Source organism: Apostichopus japonicus, chromosome 7 (assembly GCF_037975245.1).
Source record: "Apostichopus japonicus isolate 1M-3 chromosome 7, ASM3797524v1, whole genome shotgun sequence".
NCBI lineage: Eukaryota > Metazoa > Echinodermata > Holothuroidea > Aspidochirotida > Stichopodidae > Apostichopus > Apostichopus japonicus.
The window spans coordinates 4,240,700-4,254,531 of NC_092567.1; the positions used below are offsets into that span (position 1 = coordinate 4,240,700).

The window sequence follows — 13,832 nt, forward strand, 5'->3', positions numbered from 1 at the left end:
AGTTGGTTCTCTTGACCATGCTAGACTGGGTTCTGCTTAATGTTTTGTTTTGACGGAACTTGTTATCATTAGCATAGTTTATCTTCAGTGGAAGCTTTAAACAGTTTAGGGGTTAATTAAAAATGAATATTATAGTGCGAAATACTATTAACAGTTTAAGTGTAAAATGCGAAAGACAAACTTTCTTGCTAGTAATGCCTTATTTTCCACAACGATAATTTAATGAACCAGTCTAAATAACCGTCCCGATAACATTATGTTAAGAGGGAATGGTGGAAGAGGGAGGGGGGGGGGTGTAGGGCGGACTCAGACCAATGTTCAGGGGTGCTGATAGCGCTACCGTGTGAATGTTCCCACGGTCAAGAGCTCGCTTAATGTCCATGGTCAGTGGTCTAGTTGGACCCGGAGTGTTAGCTCATAGTTAAAGCTGGTGCTTTCCAACCTTAAGGTCCCCAGTTCGAGTCACTCCAAGATTAATGTTTGTCGTCCAGTTACAGAGTTGTTGACAGTTGACAATTCATAATCATGGACGTTAAATATGAATTTAAGAGACTGACTTCGGTCAGCTTGCGGCTTTGATAAGCCAATGAGGCTTCTTCGTGAGTTCCTGCTTGCAGGAGGATCTAAATACAATACATACATGCATGTTGCCTACGAAGCCTTAAACACTCCTGATATTAAGTTTTAAAAGTATTTGATACATCCTGGGACCCCAATGCGAAAATATACACAACTATAGTGATAGAAAATCACTGTTCCGAAAAATAATTCGCGATCATAATACACTCCTGTCCCCTTCCCGTAGCATCCGGGCATCTCTGGTTACCATAGTACCATTGTCTAGGAACGTTAGTTTGCTGGTAGTAGGGCTATTGTAACAGTTAGACTTGACCTCAGTTTGTTTTTTGAGAGAGATGGGAGAGATTGGAGAGAGATGAGAGGAATTAAAGAGATATTTATAGTGAGTGAAGAAGAGACAAAGAATTTTTTTGTTTGGACAAAGAGGATTAAAATGAAAACCCTGTCAAAACAAGAAATTGAAAGCCAGATTACTTTCTACAAGTCCGGAACGATGAATGAGATATCAAGATACTTGGAAGCTGTAACACATTGTAGAAAATACGAACTGCAAACACTTTTTTGTGTCACGTGATGCAAGTTATTGACAGATATATGTTTTACATGCTCATTTTTCGCTCTATTGTGTTGACTTTACAATGAACGTGAATCCAGTGTTAACCATATCAGTCGCACAATTAATCAAAATGAATGTCTCGTATACAACACGAATTACCTACTTTTATTTCTTACTATATTGTTAGTTTCTCTGTACAGTATCAGTATAGCGTTTCCTAATTCAATATGAAAGGTAATCCGGATGTTGAAGGGTGAAACTGACCGCTGTTTATAAAATGTATTGTTAACGTTTTGACGGGTTAATGTTCGACATCCAAGGGCAATTTGCTTCCTTTATCCATTAACATGAAAATAGCTATAGATCGAGGTAATTAATTAATATTGTTCCTGTATCTCCATGGTTACACCTTACAGTTTTGTCCAATATTTCTACAGACCCCATATGTCAAGATGTATTACAACGATTCTACTATGAGTGACTTCTTACACTTCGCCGAAGAAAGTTGGTGGACAAAAGACGTCCATGAAGAGGGATGGGGTGGGGTTAATTTAAATTTTCATCTAACTTTGGGTAACAAAATCTAGCGTTAAACAACTAAGTCGGACGAATCCTCCCTTCCTCCCACCGCCTTGAAACAATGGAACTATGAGCCGCTAGTTTTATGCCTTAAGGAGAAATACTTCATCACGTCTACTCATCTGTCGCATGCATGGTGAGTAAACATTCAATTTCCCTTAGTAAAATTTCGTATATACAATGCGTTATGTAGCAGTAATACACCTTAGCTGCAAGTGTACGCTGACGTCGTATTTGAAAAATAATTTAAACGAGACCTACGAGGAAAGATAAAACGTGCCTTGAAATCAGCTTTTATGTTCAATCTGAACAAACATTGACATTATTCTAAACACCCATAACAATATTATTTGTTAGCTGGATAAGTCAGACATATAATGACAAAATGATTTAAAAAGCAAAATGGAAACTCCTTAGTTGGTGTTATATGTGTCACCTGTTTGTAAATGTGTTTAGGCAACGACATGTTAATGATCAATGTTTTCATTTATTGTTTTTTAAATAAAATATAGTGTAAAAGTCAAAATATGTATAATTGCAATTCATTGCCAGCTCATTTTGACTAACATTAGAAGGTTTGGTACAATATTCAGAAATTAACTTTCATATTGCAAAAAAAAAATATATATATATAAAAACAACCGTGAAAAAATTAACTGTACCAGGGTTGTGCTAATAAATAGTAAAATAATTGAGATATGAACCAGCGTAAACCATCTCGAAAACTTACTTGTGGCTTTGAACTGACACACATTTGGGAAGTATATTGATCAATAAATGTATTTTTTAAGTTTATGTTGGAAGAGAGTCAACTTTCATGCACGCAGCTTCATCCAAATCACTATAGTGTCGTTAGCTACATACGCCGTTGCTATCATGTCTTTTATATAAACGGACCCGAACTGGAACTTACTTGATGCACCCCTCCTCCATTTAATCCACTCTGTAAGGGATTACGGTATGACGTCATCACTCAGTCACTAAAACATCAACCCTTCCCTTTTACTAGTTTCTTGATATGTCATATAACAACAGTTCGCTCCGAGTTAGTGATTTTATGACACAGTGTATGCTCTCGTTTCACAATGATTCATGATACCCAACGAATACCTTCCTAAACAATCCCAACCCCTCCCCGACCAAAGGGAATGATTTTATTATATTAAAAAATACCGGAATAGAGATTTATGGGAGATTTGAGTATAGACTTCTACAGTTAGCACTTTGTGTGTAGAGAAAACTGTTACCCTATAAAAGTGAAATTCCAAATGTTTTTTTTTTTTATCAGTTCCTTTCACGGTTAATAAACTGTGAAAAAAAATTCACGTAAAAATTAATAAACAAAGAATTTTCTACAAGAAATTTATAAATATCTTCTTTGATACTTTTGGTATTGATAACGAATTATGATATGCACTACAGCAGAGTGAAATAAAATAATCATGAAGCATCTACCGGCGGGAGGGGCTTGACCGCTTAAAGTTATATTCCAATATTGTGTGAGGCTTGTAACACACCATAACACCGGACTAAACTTATTTTAAAGTCTATCCGTTTCTTAGTTTAGCATTACTTTGACTGTGTGTGCGGAAGTAAGATTATTTAGGCCGCATCTAAACTTGACATTGAGAACAGTGCTATCATCATTACGAGGCATAAACTTGTAACCGGGCTATCTGAATTCCCTGTTCGATACACGACAATTATAAATCTTTCCCCGTGATGAGAAACAAAGTCAAATGCTCGTTTGTCTTATTTCTTTGTTTCAAATTAATTACAGGGTTGTCCAACCTACGGCCTAGTGAGCAGATTTATTGATAACAATTTGAAGCTATACAATCAATCATTCGAACCTTGTGGGTCCACAAAACTGCATACAGGTCAGTTTCTGTGACACTCTCTAAGCGGAGGGGGGGGGGGGGGACTGGACCTTATTCAACTGTTTTATCAGGAAGGAAAATAAATCAGTGCGCTCCGCGCGCAGTGCTCACATTTGTTGTCTTGGGCTTCGGGCAAAAAATCGAAAAATCGAGCGTAGGGTTCATGCGGCCCCCTCCTTCATCATAATTATTCCATGTGGCCCTCCTCTGCAAAAGGTTGGACAACCCTGAATTAATACCTCTGTGTCTGTTATTAAAATTACCGTTACTAATTAACAGGGACATGAATCTATGTCTCGCTTACCTCTTCTCCTGGTAGTTTGCCACATATGTCACAGGCCTGAAAGGAAGAGAAATATTATATTCATGAGATTTTAAAATTGAATTTTGGAAAATATAACATGGTGAAGCAAAAAATATATAAGTTAGAATGGTATACCTTCACAAAAATCACAGTGAACTATTCCTGGCAGGTAACGCACATCTACATTGAATACACTAAAGTCAATAAAGGAGACAGACTCGTCAATGTAAGATGCACGGACTTAATAACAGAATATAAACATCAGCTTTATGTGGAAGACATATATAGTTAGGTTTAAACCCGTCATCAAACACTGAGTGACGTCATCAAATACTGAGTGACGTCATAATGATGAACTTCCATGAGAAGGGAAAAGAGGGCAGTATTCAAAGATAGACCCCAGAACATCGTGATTGGATCGATGTAATGGCAAAAATAAAGCAAAATATTGGTTATCCCTCAAAGCATCATATTGATTACCCCCTCCACCCCCCCCCCCTTCGTCTTAGATATTCTGTTTCTATCGTATTGTTGATTGTGTAGAGATATCCATGAAAGTTTGGAAAATTCATTTGTATGATGAACACATACAATAAGAGACAAAGGGGAGAATTCAATAGACTAGTGTAGATCTGTTATCACTCATTAAAAAATGCATTGAAATATAGTAAACCCTGTATTGGCAGAAACCGCGTGAGCTCTTCATTGCTGTGTCTCTATGTTTTAGCTGGACTTGGTTTGGGTTGCTCATATACTCTATATAACGCTGTTCGGATTCGAGAGTACCATACTCGAACCAAGAGGTCTCGGACTCTGCTCGAGATAAGGAATAATTTCACTCTACTACATCATAGTGTTTCTTATCCAATAATATACAGACATATTGAATGGTTCTGATAGCAAGAGTACTAATAACAATAGGTACCATGTGTGGATACCAAGCCCGGATGTTGCATTATATTATCGTCAGCACTTAAATATAATTATGAAGTTACAAAAGTTAATTTGCCCGGTGGTAAATTTTACAAAATCAACCACATTACTAGGTACTTTGAACACCCCCCCCCCCCCTCTACTCCAACTCGGGCCTGAGCTCCTTCGAGATACTGCTTTTGTTTAAGCTTGTATTTAGCAGTTATTCAAAAGACGAAAGGAATAAGACAAATATTTTAAAGAGGATGGTAGAAAAAGACGTTTCTTGAAAATGAATTAAAAACCTTAAATTTAATCTTTTAGTTAAACTTTTAAGTATTCACCTCTCCTTTCATTTTCCTAGTATGTTAAAGTACATGAAGTTGATGAAACCTAAACAATCCATTTGTTTCTTAGTTTCAAGTTAAACCCAGATACGTCCTTTCATATATATGCCTGCTTGGACCCACACATTCATATCAGTCACTTATATATACATTAATCTAAATCAATAATGAAATATAATCAATATGGATCCCTCAAATCCCATAACAACTCAAATTACTAGAACCGAGTCACATTTAATGAATGCTGTATTGCTGCATGCAGTGACGTCAGACGTAAAGATTCTGGAGATGAAAATTATCCATTGATATTTTCACCAATAAAACATTTTTGACTAAGAAACACTGGGAGCACGATAGATTCATTTCGCTTTATATGTTTTTATCTGTTTGAATATTCTCTATCTTAAAATTAAGAATATATCATTGATTCACAAGACAATTACTTCTATAAGGAGAGCACATAGGGGTCTACATGCAGAGAAAGAAGAACAACAATAATTGGGATATAGGATGAAAGTACTGGAGTACGAGCGTGGAAAGGAAGACTTTTTATTCATTTTCCTTTATTTGTACCAACCTCGTCACAAGGTGTCTAACGTATATTGTGTATTGTACGATATATATGCATCCTGGAGAAATAACTCCTCGTCGTTGGACAATTGCAAATTAATCTTTAAATATAATTGTCGTTACTTCAGTATGGCGACCCCCCCCCCCCCCAAGATTAGGATGATTAGAGGGTGATAAAAACTTTTTAATATCATCACGACTAATGTTCCATACCTCACTGATCTGTAACACTTTAAAGCAAATCTAATAAAAATAAATAAAAAAATTATGTCAATATCTTACAGTTAGAATAATCACCAAGACTAGTTTGAAGTCTCTATAGCTATGCATACTGTAGCACTTTCATCCATGTAAACAAACATGTCTTAGTCCGTAGCGACTGCAACATAATACCTATAGCAATATAGACTACTGTATATAACTATGTGTTGGCTGTTATACCAGACAGTCGTATTTTAAATCACCTTAGTCTGTACTTAAGACAAATCCCTCTTATGACATCGTCAAAGGTTCCAGATATAGCATTGCTTATACCATTTTGATCGCGAGGGATAATTATTTTATCAATAACGGTGTATCATAAAAAAAATGATCAGATTAAAAATCCCCATCATTATAATCTGCAACATTTACATCTCTTCCGTTAACCAATTATTCCTTCAAGCGTTTTGATTGAACTATTCCTATTGATTGGGAATACATGAACTATTCGTATGGGACACCCATTGTATCCTGCACGTAGGGGTCTTTTAGTAAATGCCAACAGAAATTTACACAATCCTCATATCTTGCCCCAAAAAAAGTGTAATTCTGTACTTTGTGTTGATTTTGCTACAATCTGCTGGTAGCAAACTTGACCGTTAAAGGAATGAGTAGGACTTGAAAACATAATGTTACTTCAGTCCACCAGGAAAGATTAAAGTAAGTTTTTTTTTTTTTAATATCTATGACGATAAATTTATGGGACACCAATTGTCTAAATCTGGTTGAACGACAAATAATTCACTAACCATGAGCAGTCACGTGATTGTGACAACATATCTAAATATCTTAGTAAGTTGCAGGGTATCCATTAATTCTTCGAATATTTCACAGCTTGGTCAATTTACAAACTATGACGTAATAGGCAGCTTTATATAATGGAGACCAAATTCTCCTTACACCAGAGAAAAGAAGAGAATGAACATAACCAGGAAAATCCAGGGAGCCTGCTACAAAGGCAAATATGCAAGGGCAGCTACAGTAAGGTACAGGGTCGGCTAAACTGACTGTTGTTTCGACTGATGTAACTTGTATGTGTTATGATGAACATTTGCCCGAAATTAATTCAACATAAACAAGAACGGTGCAACATGATTGACAACATTCTACGGTTTCATACTTAATGTACATCGAGATGGTGACGCAAACGCGGGATATGTTCAGTATACATTCATTAAGGTGAAGACTGTATTTGATTAAGATATGTGTTAATGTCATTGATTTTTACTACAGCTAAGTTTTGGTTCAGAAGAATAATACCAATGTTTCACGAGGATGTATAGTGGTATGTTGGAAACGTTAAGCAGGGTCGGTTATGTCAATTATGTTGTTTCAGAGTCATACACGCTACTATTGTGTTCTATTAAATGTTGAATGATATGCTTAGTTGTTAATTATCATACCAATGCTCGTAATTTACTTACAGACTTTTATCTCAAAAATATATGTTAAAGATATGTATTTCTGTTCACTTCCAGATTTTTATAAGTTTGTTTCTATACGTTTGGAATAAACGTGATACAAAAGTTTACATGAGTTGTTCCTCTATTATTTTGCGCCCTCAACTCTCCACCCAATCCTAGACACTAATGATAAGTAATGAATGAGGCTGGAAGGTATGGGTGTGGCAATAAAATATCCTTAACACTTGAAGGTAATTATCAAGATAAATAAGCAATTAGCGGATGACAAATTATGAATATTTAAATCAGATTATCAGTTTTCGACTAAACCGTAGTTGGAACAACTCCACCCACCCTCCCCGTCGTCGAATGTGTGTATTTTGGTGTCTGTTCCAAACACGAGGGAAATAATACGAATATCTGTCTTATATTAATATTTTATCAAGTGAGTGCATATATTTTAGTTACCATGGTATCCGTACAAGATAACAACAAAGCGGGTTAGTAGAGCTACACATATATAATACAGAGTTTCTTTCTGTTTTCTAATTTATTCCCATTTTACACAAATACAATTATCCACCCCCCAAGAAAAAAAAAGAAGAGTATTAGATCGGAACCCTTGAAATTTCATCAATAAAAATAGCTCCTCTTCCCTTCATATATACAAATGGCCATGACAAGCATTACCATTCAGAAGAATATACCAGAGTTTATTAGTTTCAAATAAAAACCAGACCCGTCCTTTCATTATATCTATATAGGCCTGCTTGTACCCACAGACTTATGTCAGTGTCGTATACACTAATCTGGATAATAATTTAAGCAAGTGATCCTTCAAATCCCCTGAAGCTTTCTACATAAGCAACATAGTTAATTTATTATCAAGATTTAATACAATGGAAGAATACTATATTGGATATATCTAGGTTCTGTATTTTGTGTTGTGTTTGCTACAATCTGCTGGTAACAAACTGGACCGTAAAATGAAAGATTAGGACCTTGAAAACATAATTTTACTTTATTTCAGCAATATCACACCAGGAAAGATGAGAGTAGTCAGAGATATTAAAGGTTTGGAAACAAACAAATAAAACATGACAATAAATTTGTGGGGCAAAATATTGTCTGAATCTGATTAAACGACAAATACCTCACTAGTATAAGTAGCAGTCATGTGGTTGTAACAACATACACAGATCTCTTAATTAGTTGCAGGGATATCGAGTTATGTGTGAATATTATATGGATTGGTCAACGTTATAACCTATTACGTAACATGCAGCTTTATTTAATGTTATTAAAACGTTTACGCATTGACTAAATTCTCAACATTATTTGAGTTAAACACTAAGACAGTATAGAAATCAACTTAAAATAAGATTTTAGAGTCAAATTCGACATATATCTGTTTCTATTACTAACTTCCAAATTTCCCACATCACCATCCTGTGCATTTGATTAATTCGCAAAGTACCATAGAAATGGTTTAATTTAATTTGATTAGTAATTACTTTAATCAAGACCAACATTTTAAAGTAATATATATGTAAGTGTTATAATGATGTATGGAAGACCCACGTCTCACACCAACAGAAACGACTAAAAACCTAAACATGACCAGTTAAAACCAGGGCGCTGCTACAGTATGATACATGGTCAGTTAAACGGACTGTTACGACTGTTGTTATGTGTTATGATGAACAGTTACACAGAAATTACAAGAACAGACCTGTTCAATATGATTTATAACATTCAACGGTTTCATCTCAGAATAAACGTGAAGTTCATTGGATGCAAATTCACAACCTCGAATATTAATAACGGCATGTGTCAAAACGATTGTACAATATATAGCAAACCTGTCCAAAAGTCAATCTTTTAGGTATAACTACTGTATATGTTTGAAATATCAAACTGACATGAAATTGTACATAATATAGAACTAATGAGATTCATTTAGACCATGTTCGCACGCAATATTCCATCCACTCTCTCCACCCCCCCCCCCCACCTCCCTCCTTGGATATAAGAGCGGGAAGATGTCTGAAAGTTCTTTCTTTTCATCGGAACTTCTAATATTACCAGCATCACGTAAACTTCACAGATAATGTATCACGATATTAATTTATTTACACTTTTAAGGGACTGAAAACAGTGCTACGGCAACATAACGCAAACAAGCTGACCAGGCTTGCATTATGAGCATTAGCTGAATGAAAGGTGATCAAACTCCTACCTGCCATTGACCGGTTTGTAGATTCAGACGACGATTCCCGTCACTGTCGGTATAACTCCAAACTGATGAAGAACATTATAAAGAGATACATGTTAATGATAAGTGCATACTTAATCTTTGTTGATCTTGAATGAAATCATAAACATTATATTCAAGAGATTTATGTTGGCCCTCGATGATAACTTCATATTAGCTGAGTAATCAATCTAGTTGATTCCTTAATTTTGAACGTATTAGTTTGATATCATTATCATATCAGTAATATAGCTGATCAGTTTACAATCCTTATTATCTCAGTAAGATTATCGATCAGTTTACTATCATTATCATCTCGAATACGTCAGGAATACGTCAGGAATACGTCAGGAATACGTTATGAGAGTGTCAGAAAATGAAGTCCAAATATCGACGGTTTAGAATATTCTAAATAATGCACAAACTGACTTTGACTTCGACTTCATCGTCTCCGAATCTCTCTCTAAGCTGTTATCACAGGATACGTTAGTAGCTATTATACACACATCTGTCAAAAATAGTAAAGCATTTAATTGATCGGGCAAACGTGTTGTTTACACTAACTACTTTTGAGATTGATCAATGATGACATCATCAACAGTGACGTCACTCCACCATTATCAATGAGATTCTCGATGTGTCCTTTAAGCACAGAACAATTAAAGAGCGTACAATGTGTACGAGTCTGAGAAATTATGTTGAGGGGTGGAGATAGAGAGGTTTGTATGTATTTACATTATTATTAAATAATTTAAATAATGAATGTAGGTAGAATCTTATTGTAGATGTGTTATTGTACAGAGAAATGAAACATTTGACTGCTCGTGATGTTTGTAAAGCTACCCGATTTCAAGATATTCAGCTTTATATAACAACGCATTAGTGATGTCATCAAATACCATGAAAACTAATAATTTAAATATTGATGATAGAAAAAGACTAAATGTATTTGTAATTACCTAATTGAGTTAAATTACGGAGCTACAAGACTGGACAAATCATCTGTAACTAACTGCACGTCCATAGTTTCACTGTTATGATTCACTTACATTACATGCTCGTTTCCATTAAACTCAAGAAACACGTAAATATTTTGAATAACCATGATAATTCCTTTTTCATCAGAGACTACCATAGCCTGCAGCATAGCTGCATCCATGATAATTTGCATGATCCAAGCGGAGGATGAAAAATTTCTCTTGAGCATTAGTTTTATTTAACGAGTAAAAACAGTCTACAGTAGGTCTGAGTCGGGTACCCGAATACCCGGGTACCCGACTTAACATTCGTGTACCCGAATCGAAAACACACAAAACGGGTACCCGTTTTCTGAGAGGGTGGTCGCGTAATTGCTACGCGATTGCTTTCATGATTTCACGCTTTGATTAATCAAGACTCGCGAATACGGAAGATTAATTTATGAAATAACTTTCGTGTAGTGTAGATGGCTGTTTTAATTGCTTACTATTTCTAGTTTTAGCCATTCGTAATGGTTCTTTTTCCTGTGTGGATAAAATCACTCAACACAGAAAACGAAAACATTATACCGGTAAAAACTACTCAAAAGGGAAATCTTTAACCCATCGCAACAGCAGCTGTGTACGTACAATACTATAATACCTCTTCAAAACATAGCACATACCTTCCAAACAATTGCCGATTTCCAGGTAATTAAAAGTTGTTAACAAGGCTAAGCTTTGTATGTGTGTGTGTAAGAAACCGATGTGATTTTTCCCATTGAATTAATGTGGTATAGGCTAGCATGTGGTCCAAGATAGCAGAACTTTATTTTAATAACCAAGGAGATTTATTTAAACTATTGATTTTCTTTAAGCTATATTTTGCAATTTCCCAAGATCAGGCCCCGAAAAATCCCAAGGACACTGTACTGTATGTATATCTAGCAATATATAGCGATATCTAGCAATATCTAGCGATATTTATAGGGATGAAAATCCCAAGATCTTCAATAAACCGAAGGCAGATAGAGAATCGAAGCCTTCAGTGTGTAATGAACTTGAAACTGTGCGTCTTTCGAAATGAAAAGAATGTGGGGCATTGCACAATAAACATATAAAAGTTATTTATTTCAGTCTCCTTTAAATTATTCAAAATTTTAAAGCACACAGCAGATATCACATCATATCAGTGAGCATGAACAGAAAATGGCATTCCAGGATGAACAGCCTCCAATTGTTTATGTTTGTAGTCATATGAGCCCAATTTCATTGGGGGGGGGGGGCTGTTACGACTTGCCCGAAAAATATAACTTCATTTTTTTGCGTTCAACATGTTAATTTACATATCATGTAGGCATGCATCGGTTATTACATCGCATGCCAATTACATGCAATCATTTGCCGTGTTATTACCGAAATGGCGAATTTGTCGGGCAAGCTAAGAACTTTATATTAATAACCAAGGAGATTTATTTAAACTATTGATTTTCTTTAGCTACATCATTGCAATTTATTTTCCTTTCAGTAGGTGCCCGAAAAAGTCTCAGCATATTGCCAACATTTTCACAAAAATATTTGCAGCCCCCCCCCCTCCAAGTTTAATAGTAGCCGTTATAAGAGGTTTTAATATTTGTAAACCAATTAATTTAATTACTTAGATTAACTGTCTGAATTTCGAAATTCCCTGACAAACATTCTTCATCATACTTCCCCCTACTCGTGCAATTTTGACCAGTCTGTTAGGGGTTGAAGAAGGTTCATCTATTATGGTTGTCCATAAGATGAAATTCTGTGCAACATTATGGGTATGTTTTGAAATGAATTTATTCACGAGAAATATTTTCAAACTCTGAACAAATAATGGGCTTACAACCTTGAAAAGTGGGGCTGACGGATATTGTGGGCCGTAACGTAGAATCACCTTCAATATCAATGATTCACAGGAGATGCGATGAGGTCGAACATGATGTGTGACTGGTGACAGTCTTCAAATATGTTATGGATGAAAACAAAAACTATTGAGAAATACTTGGTTCTCAGACAAAAGTGTACATCTGGTTGGTCATTTTCAAGCCCGAGAAGTGCCATTCCGGTGATCTGTGGGGGGTATCAAAACCAGAAAATTTCTTGTACGCTGCGCTCCAACCGAAAGTGGCGCTCCGCTTGGATAGTAAGTCGCGCCCCCTGGTTAGAAAATCCTGGTTACGCGCCGGATAATAACTTCTACAATTTTTTTTTAGACGTCTGTAGACAAGATGGTTGACCATACAGTTGAAAACAATCAATACAAAAAAATAATGATCTTTTCTTGTATTTACGCGTTGACCGCAGGGACGTCGCTAAAGAGAGGGGGTGGGGTGTCTCACTACCCAACCTTGGTAAAAATGACGATAGTTGGAAACTGGGAGAACGCTTGTCAGAATTTCCGACTGTCGCACTCTAAATCACCTAGGCCTATTCATATATTCCTGTGATTGTGAATGACCTAAAATTTGAAAACATTAGCTCAAAATTGTCCTTTAATCAGTCATATTTACCACGTTTTCCTTGCCACTTTGAGAAATTGTATCTCGCGATCCTTATACTCCACCATACAAAACTGCGTATGAATTTGAATACATTAAATATAATGCCTAAAGAACTACCGTACAACGTTCGCCAGCTTCAATTCGGTTTATTTATGTACTAGTTTTGTTATTGGGTGGGTTGACCCTGTTCGCTAGCTTCAAGTAAGTTTAGTATATATCAGAGACGAGAGGGGGGGGGGGCAGTGTCGAAAAAATGTTAAATACTGTTTGTGATTTGGCATGGCATTTTGTCAGCGCTCTTTTGATCTTGAATACTCGTCAGCTCCGTTAATTCGATTATAATCGTAGTAATATTTAGGCCTACTGATTCAGCTACTTAGTTTGGCAGATGCAATTAGCTAAATTTAGCCAGTAGTCGACTACCTATTACCAGCCTACAGTTGGCCACTGCGTAATAAAATACATATAGCCTAAATAACCGCACTCGGTGGAGAGTCACGAACCGTATGCACAACGACGACGACAACGTGCGTTCTCATCCTTTCTATGATTCGTCATAAGTTTTCGCACGAACAGCATGTTTTAAAGCTAAGCTAGCAATCGTACGTGATACGCGTTTCCTATAAATAATTATTACACTGCTAAATACGAGAGTTTATATTCTCAATCAGTTATGTTCGTTAAATGTATTAAAGTCCAG

The 13,832-nt window shown here is 35.9% G+C and overlaps 1 protein-coding gene across 1 annotated transcript in view; it reads right to left on the bottom strand.

Moving 5' to 3' along the window:
• LOC139969978 (NLR family CARD domain-containing protein 4-like) overlaps positions 1-13,832 on the bottom strand; it is a 585,990-nt gene that overhangs the window by 128,399 nt on the left and 443,759 nt on the right. The window contains exons 7-8 of the mRNA XM_071975470.1: positions 9,631-9,692; positions 3,899-3,934 (exon numbers count right to left, since the gene is read on the bottom strand). Of these exons, the coding sequence (XP_071831571.1) occupies positions 3,899-3,934; positions 9,631-9,692 (98 nt within the window). The remainder of the gene's footprint in view (positions 1-3,898; positions 3,935-9,630; positions 9,693-13,832) is intronic.